The sequence below is a fragment of the Dermacentor albipictus genome, chromosome 9 (assembly GCF_038994185.2).
Source record: "Dermacentor albipictus isolate Rhodes 1998 colony chromosome 9, USDA_Dalb.pri_finalv2, whole genome shotgun sequence".
Lineage (NCBI taxonomy): Eukaryota > Metazoa > Arthropoda > Arachnida > Ixodida > Ixodidae > Dermacentor > Dermacentor albipictus.
The window spans coordinates 3,968,542-3,987,586 of record NC_091829.1 but is presented as its reverse complement, the minus strand read 5'-3'; the positions used below and the strand labels follow the sequence as shown (position 1 = coordinate 3,987,586).

Sequence of the window (19,045 nt, the reverse complement as noted above, 5' to 3'; positions counted from 1 at the left end):
CTACAGTTTACCACTTTACTGAAGGAACTACCATGTTTCATGGGCCATTCAGTGTGCTGCATTCTGGTAGCACTGTAGAAAAAAAACATTGCTTTTCTGTAATGCTTGCAGTCAATATATAAATTGTGCATGTGCTTCAACTCTATGATATAATTTTTTAATGTGATAACAGAGCATTATTGCTTGCACAGTATATAAATATTAATTATGATGAGTAATTACGATGAGTCATCAGAAAATGCACCAAGTGCCATCCTACCACCTTGTCTTTCTTGCGGTGGAGCATAAATTATCTTAAAATAGTTTTTTGTACATTGGACACATTTATAGAGCATGCATCATAACTCGCGCCTGAAAGGGCTAACAATAGTTCTATTTAACGATTGCCAGCTGCAAAGATGTGTTTATACACTACTGCAGCTATGGAGGGTCTGCAAACAATATCTACATAAGACTTGTGCGTATGACCCAGGACTGCAAATACATTCGCATCATTTCCCATGGCCATTTCAACATCTTTGCACATGGAGGTTTAGAAGCCTTGCATTGCCGTCCGTGCCCACAACGAATGCAACAAGCAACAGGTCAATGACAGTCAGCATTCAAGGCTTTACCTGTTATGAAATACTTGTAGGAAGATGCATCCATGCTGTGTCATTGTACATCCATCTCTTCTTGGTGCAGTGTCATTTGCATCGACGGCAATCATGGTGTACATGTTTTTGGTGCCACTGGTGCTGTGGGCGGTGCTCAAGTACCGCAAAGTGGAGTCTCGCTACTCCCTGTTGGAGACTCTCTGCCTATATGGCTACTCCCTGGCCATCTATGTGCCCATCTCTGTGAGTACTGCTTTTCATCATGAGGCTGCTAAAGCAAAGAGAACTAAAGAATGAGTTTGAATTTGTTACACAAAACACGTATTGCATGTAGGTAGTCAAAAAACTAACAATATAGCTGTGACACTGTAGCCCTTATCAGACCAACATCCGCAACAATAAAAAATAACGTATAGCGCGAAGGACAAGGACAGCGATAGACGACATACACAGCACTGCCTAGTTGATGTTGCCGCTGCTGCCGATGTTGATGCTGCCGATGATGTTGGTTTCAGCGCTGTGTATGTCGTCTATCACTGTCCTTGTCCTTCGCGCTGTACGTTATTTTTGATCATGAATTACCAACTAGCCCAAGCAACCACCCTAATCCGCAACAATGTTTATGAAGAATGCAGGATGTCCTACCAACATACATTTGCTAGGATCTCAAAGAATAGCACGGCAATCTATACAGGTAAACATTATGTGATGTTTAAAGGGACTAACAACCACCCAGAATGGGTCATGAGATGTTGGTGGAAATAAAAAGACTATGATTTATAGTGATAGATTTAAGCATGCTGTTCACAATTTAAGTAGAAATTCTAATTTTTAATTTGTCACAGAGAGTAGCAAAAGATGCTAAGTTGAGTGAACTGGTGATGGAACCTTGGTACTTCAGCTGTAGTCAATGAGATTACTGTATGTAAGCCGAAAGTGCTGCATAGTTATTGTTTAATATCTCAATGTTTATATTACACGTGCATGTGCGCTTTATTCCATTTGTATTACGAACTAAAAGAAAGTTCATGCTAACGAGCACCACGAGGGAAACGGCAGACCCGTAGTGTCCCTCATTGCATGGCAACACGTATGAGTGCTTTCGTATGCGTGGAAGTTGACGAGTGGGTACCTCAATTTTGCGGTCTACCGATACAAAATGCCATTGACTAATTGTGCGGTAAATGGGTGCCAGCACTACAGTGCATATTAGGTTGGTTTGATTCATGAAAGGTTCACGCACCTCAAATGAAAAGCTTTAGGCGGTGCTGGTTGTGGTGCGTCAGGCTGCACCTACCTGCTGCAAAGGTTCAAAGGTGCGCTGCACCATGACAGCACCTTGCCTTGCATCCCGTGCGATCGAAGACTGCGATGCAGAGTGCACTGCTGCACCTTCGAGCATCAAGGGCGTAGGTGCAGAATACCATGAATAGGTGCTCAAGAATAAACCTTAATAGCACATCTGGCACAAACAAAAAACTTCTATGTAATCGAAGTGGTTGGACAGGGAAGCTATTATTGGAGAAATAATTTGACACTTCGGAAAATAAAACTGCAGGAACATTAGCTTAATTTGTTTATTTGATAGTCTAGATATCTGTAAAATGAATTCTTTCATTTACCTGTAAACATGTTGATATTCTGGCAACTGTCATGCGTTTGCAGCTTCTGATGGCATAAACCACGACCCATTCCACATGCCTGCTTTTGTTGTTGATGATGTTGTTTTCATTGACAGAGCCAATGCTTGTTTGCTTTGTATGAAACACAAACAGTAGTTTGCTGAAAATAAATGACATGGCGTAATAGCAGAACAAACAAATCCTCTCAACTGTCTAAACTACTTTCACTCAGAGAAGCACTGGTTAGTGTGAGTGGTTAAATTGAACAATGGTGATGGGTTGCCATTGGCACCAGTTGATACTGCATCCGCTTTCTTCCTCCTATATGCTCTCTGGGGTATAAAAATGTTATTTCAGGTGATCATGACCAGTGTTAAATTTGAAAGGCACTCATCTTTCTAGAATTGTTTAATAGGTATATATTGCATTGATTGTACCATGTGCATGAATTGTGTGGTGAGTTAGGCATAACCTTCATGCATAGGAGACAACATTGGTGAAAATCTATATACTGTAGACTTTTGTTAATCTGACTCTGGTTTATTCGAGTTTTCAGTTAATTTAATCCCACCCAAAGGCCCCATACGACGTCCATGCATTTCTATGGACCCAAGCTTTCGTTATTTTAATCCTAAAATTAGCCTTCATCGAATAATTCGGACTTGACCAGTTAGCAAGCATGTGCCTGACCCCTATGGTGAAATCAATAGTGACCCCTTTAGCAGCAGCATCTGTCTCGGTGTAGCTTAGGAGACAGTGAATACGTTGAACACACTTCATCTCCAATCGAAAACGGCTATTTTCAGCCTGCCTTAGGAATATTTTCAAGCAATATCATAGTCCAGAATATCTGATTATAGAACTGACCTAATTCTAATGCATGCCCCCCCCCCCCCCCTTTTTTTTTACTGTGATAGGACTTATGTGGGCGCTCCAAGCACATTTCTGCCGTCACCATGAGGTACCGCATAAAGTCTAAGGCCAATAACACCGTTGCCGCACGCCCTACGTTGCATTGCGAGTGAAAGCATGCCGAGGGGACAAGACGATTGCAACTCAATCTCTCCGCCTGAAAGGGACGGAAGCGCAGAGAAGCGTGTCATCTCCCATGCTGCGCAACGAACCCAATGTTGTGAGGCATGGGGGGGGGGGGGGGGGGCTGCATTGGGGAAAAAGTCTATATGCATGGTGGTGGTGGAAAACATTGATTAAATACTTGAGCCTTATATACAAGCTACGAATGGGTTGGCTGTACATCTCGTAGGGTGGCTGGGAGCTTGTGACCCTCAGCGACTCTCAAAGCCCAGCCCACCAGCTGCTTTTGCGCAGCTGGGTCGGAACTAGACACCGCAATACCCCGTAGAGAATATTGTTACGTGCTATTCCCGCGCACTGCCAAGCATGGACCAGAAAGACTGTGAAGACAACGATCAAAGTAGCGCTCGTGTTGTTATTCTGCCATCTAGCCTGCAGCCGTCTCTCTCTATATATGTTCTATAAAAACAATTTCTTATCCCTTTTGGCTGCTCTCATCCCTGTGGCAATATGATGGAAGTCTGCTCTGGAGGCACCGCATGGGGTGCGTTCCGGTGAATATAGACCTGGGTGTATTAGAGCTAAGTGAGCTGGGAATAGGAATGTGCAGGATTGGAGCTGCTGCCAGTTCACTTCTTCGACATTGGTGAGCGACTTATAGGGAGGTGGATACTGGAGGCGCTGCTCCTGGTAATGTAGAGTAATTTTATTTATTATATGTGACCAGGCAGTCTCTGGGACTGTAGCCGGCCCTGCCCATTTAATGGTGTATCCACACGACAGACGGCTGCGCGAAAATCAGTCCCGCGGATGGTTAATCCGCCGCTCGTCCAGCTGCAAAGCACATCCAGATGACGGACAGGGTAAGCACACGACCGCACCGGAAAAATAAACATGGTGGCACTGCCCGAAACGGCTGCCGTCCGCCTCGAACCTATCAACTCGTCGTCCTTCACTGTGTGGCCTGTAAGTTTCAAACTGATGCTTGTATTTGCCTTACATTTGTATCCAGAAGCTTCGACAGCAAAGTATTTGTGATGCCTGGCCACCGTTTCCGAAGGCCCTACTCAGATTCTTGCCGTGTAGCAAACCAGCTACCAGAGTGGCAGTATTGGTTGAACATGGCCTCGAAGATTTTGCGGCCGCCCGAGCAGATCTCAGTGGCCGTAAGTTGCAAATGTTTGCTTGTTTCTGCTCTCTCTAGATAGTGCCATCGGTGTAATGAAGACTAGGTCATATTTGTTTTTCGCTCTGAATGAACATGGACATCGAAAGAAAACGACAGTTGGCCGCAACAGCTGTTGCTTTGTCCGAATTGTATGATGGCGAGTACTTGTTAAATCGAAAGAGGTATTGTTGGCATAAGGACTATATTGCCAAGAAGCATCTGGGTATGCAAAACCACTTGTACTAGGAGATGTTGGTCAGTGACGTTGAGGAATACCGGAGGCTGCTTCGAGTGACAAGAGAGCAGCTTCTTCAGTTGCTGTCGCGTGTCATCGTATAGGAAGGCAGGACAACATGATGCAGCGAGCAGTACCAGCAAAACAACGCCACTTCAGGCAAGAGCCTCATGTTTGTGCATTGTTGGCAGACTTATAGAGCATCCTAGGCTAAATCCACAACATTTGACCGCCAGAATCCTTATGCAAAAAATAGCTCGGCATTTTCTGTCCATGGGGGTCGTGGACGACGCACGGATGGCATGAATCTGTGACATGTAGTCACGTGATGCGCCATCCCTCGCGGGAACGATGGATTTAGTCCGTCGTGTGGATCCACCATAACATGCGCTCAAGCAAAGTGATGGGCCACTTCGTCCTCAGGGTTGCCCATGTGTGCCGGTACCCAGGGGAGCTGAATTGGTCTAGAAGGGGGCCTCGAAGAATTGAGAATTTGGAGGGCTAGCTTATGTAGCTTGTCCTTTGAAAAGTTCCATATAGTGAGGGCCATGGCAGCTTCTTCTGCCTCCAGTGAGGAGTGAGCTTGCGTTGTGCCTTAGCATGTTAGAGACAACGCTTAGCGCGAAGGCATTGTGTTGAGTGTATTGAGCGGCTTCTACATATACCGATCCAGTGTTGTGCAAGTGGTGCTTGTGTAGGACTTTTGCCTGGGCTTCTTTCCGAGCTTGGTGATGGACCAGGTGTGCATTCTTAGGTAGCAGATGAATTGTGAGAAGATCCTGCACTTCTTTGGGGATGGGATACATATTGTGAACTGGTGGTGGTGTTGTGGGGTTGAGCCCCAAGGTTGTGAGAATGTGCTGGCCTGTGTCGGTGGAAGTCTAGCTGCATCAGTGGCTTGTAGCTTTGTGCATGCCGTGTGTTCTCAGTGCTCACTTTGCATTGAAGTGATAGACAGCATAAAGATCACTTCACATGCTGCTGCTGCTGCTGCTGCATTTTTCTCACGCCAGCGTTTTGACAGCAAGTGTCCGTGGTGTAGGATTCGTCGGATGATCTCGCTGCTGCCACCATTTGTTAGAGTTGTCGGACGATCTACGAGCTGTAGGCCGATCTCACCGCTGCCATTCAGATGTAAGATTTGGCAGTCGTAGCTGTAGGAAGGAGCTTGACTCTTCGTTGGGACTTAGGAGAGCAGGATTTATTTACATTATTTACATCTTAGACAAGAGATGCGCCGACAGTCTAGCGTGACTCCCAAATGGAGCCCGCATGACGAGCAAACAGCAAACAGCTTACGAGCACACAGCTCACGAGTACATTTCGAGCACGACAATGAGCACACTCTAGCAGCCGACAATCGCTGCTTGTAAGCACTCTGCTCGACGTCATAGTTCGACGTCATTGAAGATGACCCGCCCTTTTGGAGGAGGAGGAGGAGGGCTCACATACATGTGCCGCACACACACACAGGTGTAATGGTCCAGAGCCGACGTCAGAGGGGCTTCGTAGAACTCTGAGCCGTCCTGGGCAGCGCGCCCAGGTAGCACATTGTCTTGCATCTTGGTCGGTGCGTGGGAAGGAGCCTTCGTCGGCGTTCCCGCGGCAACTCCCCCACTCATAGCAGAACAGGGCGGCATTGTCGTGTTGCGCACAAAGCCTGCTTCGTCGAACTCGGAGCCTTCCCTAGTGGTGCGCCCGGGTAGCACATTGTCTGGTGTCTCAAAAAGCGCATGGGGAGGTTCCACCAATTACCTCCCCTCAAGAACTCCCCTGAGCTGACCCCTCGCCACGTGGCTGCCGGTTATCCGCAGTTCTCTGAAGTGCGCCACCGTCCCGGTTGGATCGGAACACGTGCAGCGGGCTGAAATAGCTGCAGGCTGATCCTAACAGCTCCTCCATGTCTCGGAAAATCTCGCCTGTCCAGTGCTGGTAACCGCTGGGCAGGAAGAGAATGGCTGGCAAGCAAGACGATGGCTTTGCTCTCTGCAACCCCTGCACACTTGGAATGCCTTCAACCATCTCACAACAACTGGCACAGAAGAGTTGATCCCGGCAACACAATACTACTCCGCATGCAAACGCCCGGAATTAGCGGTTAACCCACCAGGCTTCCTATAAAAATTTCCATGCATGCCACTTGAATGGGAATCCCAAATTTTGCCCCAAAATTTTGTGCCGCCAAAGCGCGCGTTCACGTTCCTCTTGAGTTCGACCAAACCTGACCGTCGCGCTGCACAAGAGTAAAGGTTTTCGCAGAACTGAACCGAAGGCTCTCAACTACCAATACCCGACCATAACTTAAGCAGCTTAGCTTCACGAACAGTCTGTTCTTACCCTATCACAGTGGCGTACTTATCTCACGTACTGTTGCCACTGAACAGTCTGGCCAACTCCATAGGTACGTAATTACAAACGCGCTAGCTTTGTGGTCCCTATTCCGAATGCATACTTGCGTCTTACACAAACGTTTCATTACGCTTACTCACATCTGTTCCTTTAGTCCACACAGGACACGTTCCTTAAACGAACAACCAAACATGCATAACTTACGCAACACAGAGGAACCTTTAAAAAAATGTGTCTGCTAATAACTCGTTCTACGCACGCTCACTGAAGAAGTCAGAATACGGCTGCCCTCAACACACACGAGCAACCCACTCATAGATCTGCTTCCTTCCGTCCACACAGAACACGCGCTAATGGACCTAAGAGTTCTTCTCTGTGCAAATGATGCACTTACTGAAAACCTACGCGTTAACCTTAGGATATAAAAAAAACACATAAAAAAGAAGGTTAATTAATACACACGCGCGTTACCATAGGCCTCTCAACAATAACCTTGACCGTCAGGTTACTCACACACACAAAAAAAGAGCCTATCTACTCATTAATGAACATCTCGCGAGACTAAATGTTTACCTAAAACGCATCTTTCCAATCTCGGAGCTTCTCGAACAAAAACACAAAGAAAGCTCAAACCTTAAACATTGAAAGAAATCTTAGTCTCAAATCGCGAAAATTATCCAATGCTGAAAAATAAAACAAAACAGCACTTTTTACTTCTATGGAAGCTCTCTTGGCCTCCCTTTTCAAACATTTTCGACTGACCCATACTTTTGAGCCGTACTCGAGGTGGTCGCGGTTCAAAAGATATTCTGGCTACCCAGGAACAACAAAAGGGCTGACTCACTATCAGCTCCCCCAAGACGTTACAATCTCTTGCCAATTTGGTCCTGGTGCCCCGCTTTCAACACGAACTCGATTGACCGCGTCGCTACTCCCTATCACCTCGTTTCGTCTTGCCACCTTGCGCTCCCTCGCCCTACACGCTGAGCTTCGAAAAGAACGTCGAGGAATTTAACTGCCCCGTGCCCTTTGTCCGCGTCCGTGCAGAACATGCTTCTTGGTCTCCTTTTGACTTGTGGCTCGTTCTTAATGCGCACACGTCGTCAGTGACGACCGCACCTTTCTTCTCTTCCCGCCCTGCCCTTTTGGGTCTCTCGCCATCTTTGGCTGCGCTACATTAGTCACCGTCTTTATCGCGCTTCTTTTTACGGCGCTTTCTCTTTGAAGTCTCTTTCATGCCGTCCTCTGGTGCCTCGTGCTGGCTGGTACACATTTCGTCGGCCCGGATCGGTCTCTTACCCGCACAGTCTGAATGATTTTTAACTAAATGATCGCTCTCGTGGCTACCTAGACTGGCGGAGAGCTGAACCGATCCCTGGACAATGCAGTGGTCTTCCCTGAGAGCTACGGAGCTCGCAATCCTGTGGACTACTCTCAGCTGCATCGTCCAGCTCGCACATCACTTTGGCACCCAGATCCGACTCGACAATGGTTGCTCGTATTTGTCGGGTCAACAGTACCCTCTACCTCATTAGCAACCTCGCTAACATTACAAGCGACGCACACGCACAGTAACTGTGCCAATTTGTTCGCAGCTGGCCTAGCTGTCTCTACAGTCCTCTGTTGGCACAGCACCTCATTGCTTTCACTCTGGCCTTTAACGGCCTCTGCTGCCACTAAGGCATCGTTAGCGGCTAACACTTTGAGTTCACTTCTGAACGTGCTGCTACTCTCGCAGGTGCTACTCCTTCTCTCAGCTTTCGACTGAAATCTGCTGTCTACTTCCTCCCACTTTCGCTGCATCCAGCCTACAGATTTCTCAAGCCACTGTTGACTTTGCTCGATTAACTACTCAAAACCTTCAATCTCTTTATTCAGTGCATCAATGTACTGCCTCGTAACTTCTATTAGGCCTTCTTCCTGCGAAACCCCTTTCAGTTTCTGTCTAGCTTCTTCCTGTTTTTGCCTAAAATCATCCTGTTCTTGCCTAATTGCTTCCTGTTCCCGTTTCTTGCTTAGAATTCGGTTACCCGTTTGTTCGATGAATTTCAAATCATTGTTACTTTCTAGAATGTTTTTACGAATCTCCGATTCCTTCAAGTCCTCCTCTACGTTTACCTCGATTTCTTCGCACAACCACAACAGGTCAGCCCTCGTCAAACAGATTAGGACCATGGTCGCTACTTCAAGCTTTGGCTCTGCTGTTACACAATACTTGCTGTGATACCCACGCAAATCATAATACAAGTAAAAAGATCCCCAGCGAATCAAATCCAAAACCACAGAGAAATTGAAGCCTGGTAAATTTTACAACCAAAACGAAACGCTTACCCACTGAAGCAGCACCATATCACCAGTCCTTCTCCGCCGCACCCAGTCAGTTGCAAAAGGTGGTCAATCTCAAGTTGCCTCCAACTTGATCAGGATACCAGTCGGTCACCATGTGCCAGCGTCCCTCAGCTGCCGTTGCTGTCTCCGACTCGTAGGCCGATCTCCGAGTCGTAGGCTGATCTCACTGCTGCCAACCAGATGTAGGATTCGTCGGAAGATCTCGCCGCTGCCACCATTTGTTAGAGTTGTCGGATGATCTACGAGCTGTAGGCCAATCTCACCGCTGCCATTCAGATGTAATATTTGGCAGTCGTAGCTGTAGGAAGGAGCTTGACTCTTCCTCAGGACTTAGGAGAGCAGGATTTATTTACATTATTTACATCTTAGACAAGAGATACATCGACAGTCTAGCGTGACTCCCAAATAGAGCCCGCAAGACGAGCATACAGCAAACAGCTTACGAGCACACAGCTCACGAGTACATTTCGAGCACGACAACGAGCACACTCTAGCAGCCGACAATCGCTGCTTATAAGCACTCTGCTCAACGTCATAGTTCGACGTCATTGAAGATGACCCGTCCTTTTGGAGGAGGAGGAGGGCTCACATACACGTGCTGCACACACACACAGGTGTAAGGGTCTGGAGCCGATGTCAGTGGGGCTTCATAGAACTCTGAGCCATCCCGGGTAGCGCGCCCAGGTAGCACATTGTCTTGCGTCTTGGTCGGCGTGTGGGAAGGAGCCTTCGTCGGCGTTCCCGCGGCAACTCCCCCACTCATAGCAGAACAGGGTGGCGTTGTCGTGTTGCGCACAAAGCCTGCTTCGTCGAACTCGGAGCCTTCCCAAGTGGCGCGCCCGGGTAGCACATTGTCTGGTGTCTCGAAAAGCGCATGGGGAGGTTCCGCAAATCACCTCCCCTTGAGAACTCCCCTGAGCTGACCCCTCACCACGCGGCTGCCGGTTATCCGTAGTTCTCTGAAGTGCGTCACCGTCCCGGTTGGATCGGAACACGTGCAGCAGGCTGAAATAGCTGCAGGCCAATCCTAACAGTGGTCATAGAGTGTGATGTGTTCATGTTTGCTGTGTGCCCTGACAGTATTCTCGTTAAGTTAGTTAGCAAGCGAATATTTACAAGTTGATACAGCCAATAAAACAACTATCCTTGCTTCGTATGGTTGTCTGCTAATTTGCTATTGCAATCGATGCTTCGCCTTTCAAGCAAAACTGTGCTTTTGTTTTGTCAGAAATATTGAGCCGTAAATTGCCTTTGCGGTGTTTGTATTCTTTACTGCACAATATGGTGGTATTGCATCGAAGCTGATTTATGAACTGGCCGCTATTGTGCAGCACGTATTAGACCCTCGTCCATTTCTCTTGCTAAAAAATTGGGTGCGCATAAGATTTCTACTTTGTTTAGGAGCTTTAATGCCATTTCTATGTTAGTTTTCTACTTTGTGCACATAGAAAGGGGCAACATGGTTGATTCTGGAGTGTGTTAAAATCAGGCAAATACTGCCAAATGAATCAGCGTTGGGTTTTGATGTTTTTTATGCACCATATTTAATTCTATCAATTTTTTTGGTCCAGTCAGGGTCTAATTAACGGAAGCCCAAAATAGCTTGTTATTGGGTTAGTTGGTTCCTGGCCTGTGGAGGTTCCTGACCTCCTAGCATTCTCACAGCTCATCTAAACTCTGCTGCTGTATGGTTGATTTCATGATTTCAGTGGAACTCAACTGTACAGTTGAGCCTGGGTACAACGAACACCTTCATTATGCAAAATTTGCTTGCTATATCTGAAGTTCCTTATAATCGGACTGCTCTCAAAACTGCCAATAAGAACTGAACAAGGTACACTACAGATGTTTTATTCCCAAAAGCGCTGTATGCAGCACTTACTCCCAGAAGTTAGTGTTTGAGGTCTGTTTCAGTGGTGTCTATCCGATAATGGCACTATTGGGTGAGGCTGTGACACCTCGGCAATCAATGTCGAGACAATTGAGGGCGCAGTTGTAGGCTCACTGGTTTCCTGGTCATTGTCATGCACTAGAGGCCTCCATGTTCGGTACTTGTCGCAGTTGTCGAATGATTGCTTCATCAGACATACTCTCTGAAGTATCTCAAGACACCTTAACACCGTCGGCCATTTCTTGAAAAATTACACCTTTAGCACAGATGTCAATCACTTTAGGCTTCTTTGATGTCGAAGCATCTTCTAATATTGTGAACCATCCATGCCTTTAACTGTTAGCAGCTCCAGACTGAATTCGAAACCTCTGAATAAAAATTTTAAAAAGTGATGCACAGCACAGCCATAATTTCTGGTGTGATGCAACCGCTGCGGCAATGCTTCTTTGAGCCAAAACAATTTTTAAGAAACAATTAAAAAGATGAAGCTGATGCGCTGAACTGCAATGATTAGCCGCATTGTGTGACTTGCACTGTGCGGTCACTGCATAGCCTTCTCTCAGCTCGTCTAAGCTCAGCTTCTCTACAATTGAGCAGGATGCGTTGTTGGGCAAGTTGGTTCATTGTAATTGGGAACATTGGTTGCGCTTACTAGACAATCACATGAAAGAAGACAGGACAGGCGCAAACTAACAACTGAGGTTTATTCGAGAAAAAACACTTATATATCACACAATGCCAGCGCAAGCGCTTCAGGGTATCAGCAGCATAATCAGAAAAAACCAATGATGATGTACCCTTCAGAGCCATTGTTAGCGAGAAAGGCACATGGCAACACGAAATTAGTATTTTTCTGCAGAAGCATTTGAGCATGTTGCATATTGATGATCCTTTTGCCACGAAGAATTCGGAAGACGTTTTTTCGCTTCTACAGACAGTTGTCTCAATCGGTTTTGGGTTCTCAGTTGATGTAGAAGATTTATTCTACTCCATACCTCACCAGCCACTTTTTGAATCAGTGCGTAGCTGCATTGAAGCTAACGATGTCATTGGTTTCCAAAACTCAGCAGGCATTTCGGTAGACAGTTTCCTGGCCCTTTTAGAATTTTATCTCAGTGCTACTTTTATCAGCTTTGACAACCAAACCTTTTTGCAGCGACAGGGAGTGTGCATTGGGTCGTGCGTAGCACCAGTTTTATGCAATATCTTTTTATCGAGTATTGACCGCACCTTGTTTGGTGTACTTGACAAAGACAAAGTTGCACACGTTTTCAGGTATGTTGACGATTTTCTTGTACTGCTGGAAGTACGAAATGGTTTTATGTATGACGATGCTATTGCAGACATTTTAAATCTCTTTGAGAATAATGCCTTAGGTCTAACCTTTACACATGAGCTCCCTGTCAATAACACTCTGCAGTTCCTTGACCTTAAACTTACCTTTGGAAAAGAGCACGTTTGTAGCTGTTTCTGCCCTCGCACACAAAAACAACTATTACCATATGATTCAGCTCACTCTAAAATAACAAAAAGGGCCATTGCTAAACAAATTATTGAGCAATCTTTGAAGAAGTCATGTACGCATGCCATGCAGGCTAGCTTCGACATGCAAATTTCCAGGCTGAAAGAGGCTGGCTTTCCTGATGTGGTTTTGCTGGCAGTGATTGAAACGCTACAAAAGAGGCTAAAAGCACCCCAAAAAGCAAACTCTGATGTTGTCAACAAAGCTTCAAAGCCAGTTGTAATCCCATATGTTCACAGAACAGCACATAATTTGAAGAAGATAGCAACCAAGCATGGTGTCCCACTCGTTTTCTCGGCTCCCTGCAAGCTGAGTCACCTTTGTGCCCGCATTGGGAGACATCATGCCAGAAAGAAGCAAGGTGGCTGCGGCATGAAACACAAGAACACCTATTTAGATTGCCAAGTTGGCGTTGTAAATCAGATTCCCCTGACATGCGGCAAAACCTACATAGGCCAGACGGGCCGTTGTTTAAACGTGCGAATCCGAGAACACGAAAGATCAATTATTAACCGGGAGCAACGTCATTTACCGATGCATTGCTTAGACCGCAAATGCAGGCCTCTGCTCGACCAAGTTAAGATCCTGTGCAAGTGCCATAATGACAAAGCACGAGAACTTCTTGAATCATATTACATAAAAAAGAAGGGACAAGCATGCATCAGTGACACATCGGTCATGCTCTACAATAGGGAGGCTCGTTTCTTAGATAGTATGTTTAGGTAAGCCACGTCATTGGTTTTTTCTGATTATGCTGCTGATACCCTGAAGCGCCTGCGCTGGCATTGTGTGATATATAAGTGTTTTTTCTCGAATAAACCTCAGTTGTTAGTTTGCGCCTGTCCTGTCTTCTTTCATGTGATTGTCTAGTAAGCGCAACCAATGTTCCCAATTCTCTCCAATTGATTCTGTTTATTCTTACTGCACGGAGCAGGGCAATAGGTTTTTATAAGTGCACAGCTATCTCACAGACTCCTTGCAAGACATTTCGAGTGTTGAGAAACTCTTTATTGTTTAACAACAAATTTAACTTTCATGACAACAAGCTGACAAAATGTTAATGCTGTGCTCTTCACAGATTTGGAGAAAACAAATCTCGACCAATATTGTGCAATGTTTCGTTTTCATGATAATTTTTTCTCCCCTTCAGAGTGGTCATATTCTAGTAATTAATTAAAATCAATGCAACTGACCCGTGCTCTCTCATTAAATATTTTTAGAGCTGCAGCCACAACAAATTTCTGGGAGCTAAGCAAAATGCGGATTTAGCGAAATTTGCAATAAGCGCTTCCGACTGACTGGGCGCTTCCATATTTTTTCGTGACGACAAATCTTTTTCTCACCATACCAAGATTTATTCCGTCTTTCTTGGCACTCAGGTAGCAAAATACATTTTTTAAATCAACATGTAAGAATGATCACCGTGCATGCCCAGTAGAACTTATCTGAACACACCCTACTTATTCCTGAGGCTCTCAACAGTAATTGAGTACTGTGTCGTAGCACTTGAAGCACTCTCCTGGATGGAGGCCAGGATTTGTACTGCAGGTTTATAGGATTCTCATAGTCGGCGCATTCTAAAGTGCTCTCATGTGAGGACATTTGCTTACTATCTGAAGGCAAAGTACATTCATCAATGGCACTAAAATTCTCTTCTGATTCACTGAACTTATGGTAATTTTGTCTATAAGATGCATGCGCAGAAAACACCACTATCCTGCCAGCACTTCACACCACAAATCACACGAAAAGCTCTTCAAGTATGAAGGAAGACCTTCCTTAACAGTGCTTGTGGTGTCGTCTTCTCGTCGCGTGTTCCATCTACATTTTGCGCTGTTAACACCAGGAGCAAAAAAAAAAAAAAAATCTGGCCCTCATCTGGAGACACTGCAAAGTGCACTTATTACTTGACAAGGTTCCCAAAAGTTTGCTCTACCAATTAAAATAACCAGGAAATGCGTGCATGTGTGTATATTGGGCTCTACCCGATATTTGACCAGAAGGAATATTTTTGTGTGTCAAGATGGGCCTGACACACGACCTAATCTTGGGTTGCAGCGCGAAGGGACATGGACACAGACTAGAAGCAGACAGAATGAGCGCTCGTCCTGTGTGCTTGTAGTCTGTGTCCATGTCCCTTCGCGCTGCAACCCAAGATCACGTTACGATACCAACTCGCCCAACTTTCTATCCTTTTGACACATGACCACGAAGGAGTGTTCTGGCTACAGGAGTGTTTGGTACATCTGTGTTCAATTTGATTGTCTCTTATGGGGAATATGTGTACCATTTTGATAGTACATCAGCATGCAAGAACAGAACATGTTTATGGCTGTAGACATTAATTGCTATTTAGATATATGTGCTGTCATTTCTTTTTTTTTTTCACATTTTGCATTTTCTCATTGGTGAGTGCCGTGCATGCTCAAGGTCAAGTGCATTGTATTTTACTAGCTAATTTGTTGCCTTATGATTTAGCCAATGTTTTCCTTCCTGTGCGTTGGGCAGTATTCATTTACTATGTGCACACCTTGGTGCAGATTTAGGTAGTGTTCATCCTCAGTAATCTATGTATCAGCAAAGTGCAAAGTGCTGTTTAAATCACCTTTAGTGAAAAAGAAGCTTTAATAGTACAGTCCAGCCCACATATAACGAACTTGATCGTCACGTGGCATTTGTTCGTTGTATCCAAAGTTCGTACTAAGTGGACCACCTATAATACGGGAAAAAAGAGCAAGCGAGACGAAAGTTCACTTTATTTTTGAAAAAAGTCCGTGATGCATGCCTGCTTCTTCAAAGCTGATTGCATCACTGCCGTTTCTAATTTTTCCAGCGCGGTAATATGTTCATCGCCAAGGCCTCTGCTGCACACGAGTTCCTTAAGCGACGCGATGTAACCGATCGCGGTTGAAGCGTTCACAGCAACCGGCGGTAGAGCAGCATCCTCGTCATCGTCCTCGTCGGTCTCTGGGCAGTCAGGAAGGGCTCGCACTTCACGCACAATAGCTTCGTCAGTGCATGGCTCCGCTATGTCGGCGTCGTCATCAGCAGAAACGAAATCGTCCCAGGCAACGTCAGGTCCGGCCAGCTGCGTGTCAACGACACGTTGCCACAAGTCCTCATGCGACCAGCCTTCCGATGGGTGATCTATGGCGTCCTCGGTGCCTGGGCCCATAAAACCCGCCTTGCGGAAGCAATTTTCCATGCACTCCGCGGTGAGTTCCATCCATCCAAACACCGCCGGCTCGGTCAACTACAGGGGCCCGACAGCTTCGCATTCACTTTAACCGAGTGTTGAGGCCACAACAATTCGTTCTATGTGAAACACTGTGCCATTGCCCCAATATATATTTTGACGGTAGCACCGCCCTCGTTCGTGCTAAGCGAGCGTTCGTTATATGTGCGGCTGTTATAAGTGGGCTGGACTGTATAGCTGTTATGATGCACTGTGTGTGTAGTGCTGTGTTTGCGAGTAATGAAGTACCAGAAATTTGAAGCAATTGTGTTATGTCTTGCCATCTGCCACTGTGTCACATGCTACACTTCATTGCTCCCAGCATGTCATTACGATTTTGTGCTACTGCTTACTGATATTTTCTCAAATCGGCTGCGTTAATGTTGATATTTTGTGCGAGCTGTTGCAGCGTGCACTGGGCAGTTATTGACAGAATGCCTGCATTATTGGTAATTTGTGAAATAAATCAAGTGCCCCTGAAGTGCGTGCTTGTCATCTTACATTCCAAGGGGGTGGGTGAATTGGGGATATTACTTCTGCTACCAGACTTGTGTTACCTGGTTTGAAATAGCCGTTGCTTTGTTTTGCAAGCTCTTAGATGTACAAGGAAATTAACAAAACATGCACTCAACAATTGCACTTTGTCATGAGAAATTAAATTGAAAGCTTCTCTGTCTCGCATATCCTTATGGGCTGGGTGAAAGCTGGTAACCCCAATGCGACATCGCTGCTGTCAGCAGCACATTACATGTTGCCTACATCAGCAACTGTAGGAGGTCTGTTCTCCTGTTGTACTTATCGTGTTCTCAATATGCCCAGATCCTGTGGGCTGTGCACCTGACCTGGCTGCGGTGGACATTGGTTGTCGTGGGTGCTTCGCTCTCTGGCTGTGTCCTGGTCACCACTTTGTGGCCTTCTTTCAGGGAAGACTCCCGCAAGGTCAGACACAGCAAGCTCTGTGCGGTCGGTGACCCACACAATTGCCTGCTGAGGGGCACATATGTTTATTTCATGGATGCACTCACAGGATAGCAAATAGTGGAATAAAATGGACACTCGCCAGGAGGTAAAGTGTACTAAATTTAAACTTGATGCATCGGGGCCCATACGTGTCCCTTCATCGCAATGAAAGCAAATGCGGTGGCTCTTGTTGAAGCATGGGAGAGATGTCGAAGTGCGCATGCGTAGATTTCGGGCAGATTCCCACGTGTCCTATTTATCACCACGGTGAAGATACTGCCTGCATGACTAATGCTAGAATCGCTGCACATTCAGACGATGCAGCACACGATAAATATGTGATACCTTATATCCACCGGTTGTCGCACAGCCTAAAGAAAATTGCCCGCCGAGGTAACATTGGTGTGTTTTTTTTCTGCACCTAACAAACTAATGAGGTTGTGCAGGAAAACAAGACTAGAAAAGAAAGAAAGTGCTCCTAGCTGCCAAATTAAACACACGAAGAAGTTTAGAGATTGTAAGACATAAATTATATATCGTATATCCTTATCGTGTGGAAAGTATTACGTCAGGCAGTCGCATAGGTGCATTAATGATATACTGTGCAAACACAAAAATAAAGTCGACAAAGTTGCATCAGATGCATTTTTCTCCCATCACTGTAAGCGACATAAGTGCTCCCCTCTCTTCGAATCAACAACCATTACTGGTAGAAATAAGTGCGAACTGACTAGGCTTATAATAGAAGCTGAGCAGATTGATGCCCTAGGGGATTCCTGTATCAGCAAACCGTCATTGGCTCTCTCTAAAAGAGAACTGAAATTTTTGCGCATGGCTTAACATATCACTTATAACATATCACTTATAAATATGTTTCGCTCTGATTGTTTATCTGTTCACGTGGCTGTGACTCATGTTGGCTGAGGGTATAAGTACGACCTGGTTTAAGTTAGCGCTGTATGTGTCCCTAGGTGTCTTTTTGTCCTGTCTTTCAATCACGCTACCGTACATCCCTTTCTTCAAATCTCGTGTTTTGCTTGTAGTAACTTCCTAAAATCATGGGTATATTCCTCTGCACACTTCCCACTTGTCCTCAAAAAGTCAGATTTGAGAGTGTTGCAGATTCATTACAAATGAATTTGTTAATTCCCTGAGCCACCTGCCTTGCCTTCTCGTCAGCTACTGGGCACATTGTATCAGGATGTAAAGGGCTGCATATGCAGAGCATGCTGGGATTGAATGGCAGATGAGAGCGTCGAGGTGCGGACGATCGTGAGCTAGTGTTTGGCATGAGAAGTTTCTGTCGGGAGAAGTTGCGTTCTTTGTGGACGAATTTGAGGTGATGCCAATCGCATTCAGCCGAGGTTAGGCCTTGCAGTCGCCAAGTTCGTGCATGTACTACTAGCGGAGCTGAGTGACTAATCCGAAGTAATTAAACCATTAGGATGAAGAAAACTGCTTTTGTAGTTAAGTTTTGATCATGCGGGTGTGAAATAAACTATTCTTCATTTTGTACATTGCAACACAAAAAGCGACAAGCAACGATACGGCGCACTATCAACATCAATACACTGCTGTTCTATAAGGCTGCCGGTTGCATTCACCAGTGCTTCCCAAAACAAATGTGACTATGTAGTCTAAAGAAAAGTAAGAACGAAATTTGCAATGCCATTAACCAGGTGATGCAAAAAAAAAAGTAATCTTCTTGCCCTAGCTACACAAAGTTAACCACAATCTGAAAGAAATTTGGAAACATGTCGTAGATATTGCATTCTCTGACCCTTTGAAGTTGTCTAGTTTGTGTGCGAGGGTAAATGCGCATATGCGCAAGCCTCGTGGGTGTAATACTCACTGTAAACCGCTTGTTTCTTGTGTTGAAGGTGTGGTTTACTGCATCCCGTTGGACTGTGGCAAGGAGTATATGGGACAGATGGGCACGTGCATCAATGAGCAATTACGTGAGCACAGGTATAATGTTGAAAAACTAGCCATATCAGGCCATCTTGCCACGCATTGCGCATGCTGCGGATGCAAGCCTCTATTTAGGCGCACTCATTCACTGGCCAGAAACCCTGACCAGCTC

The 19,045-nt window shown here is 45.7% G+C and overlaps 1 protein-coding gene across 4 annotated transcripts in view; it reads left to right on the top strand.

Annotated features, from left to right (window-relative positions):
* The window catches only part of LOC135906122 (protein YIPF1), an 80,824-nt gene that overhangs the window by 47,740 nt on the left and 14,039 nt on the right, over nucleotides 1-19,045 (top strand). For all 4 annotated transcript variants that reach the window (XM_065437354.2, XM_065437350.2, XM_065437353.2 and 1 more), the window contains exons 6-7: nucleotides 685-839; nucleotides 16,822-16,941. In XM_065437354.2, the coding sequence (XP_065293426.1) occupies nucleotides 685-839; nucleotides 16,822-16,941 (275 nt within the window). The remainder of the gene's footprint in view (nucleotides 1-684; nucleotides 840-16,821; nucleotides 16,942-19,045) is intronic.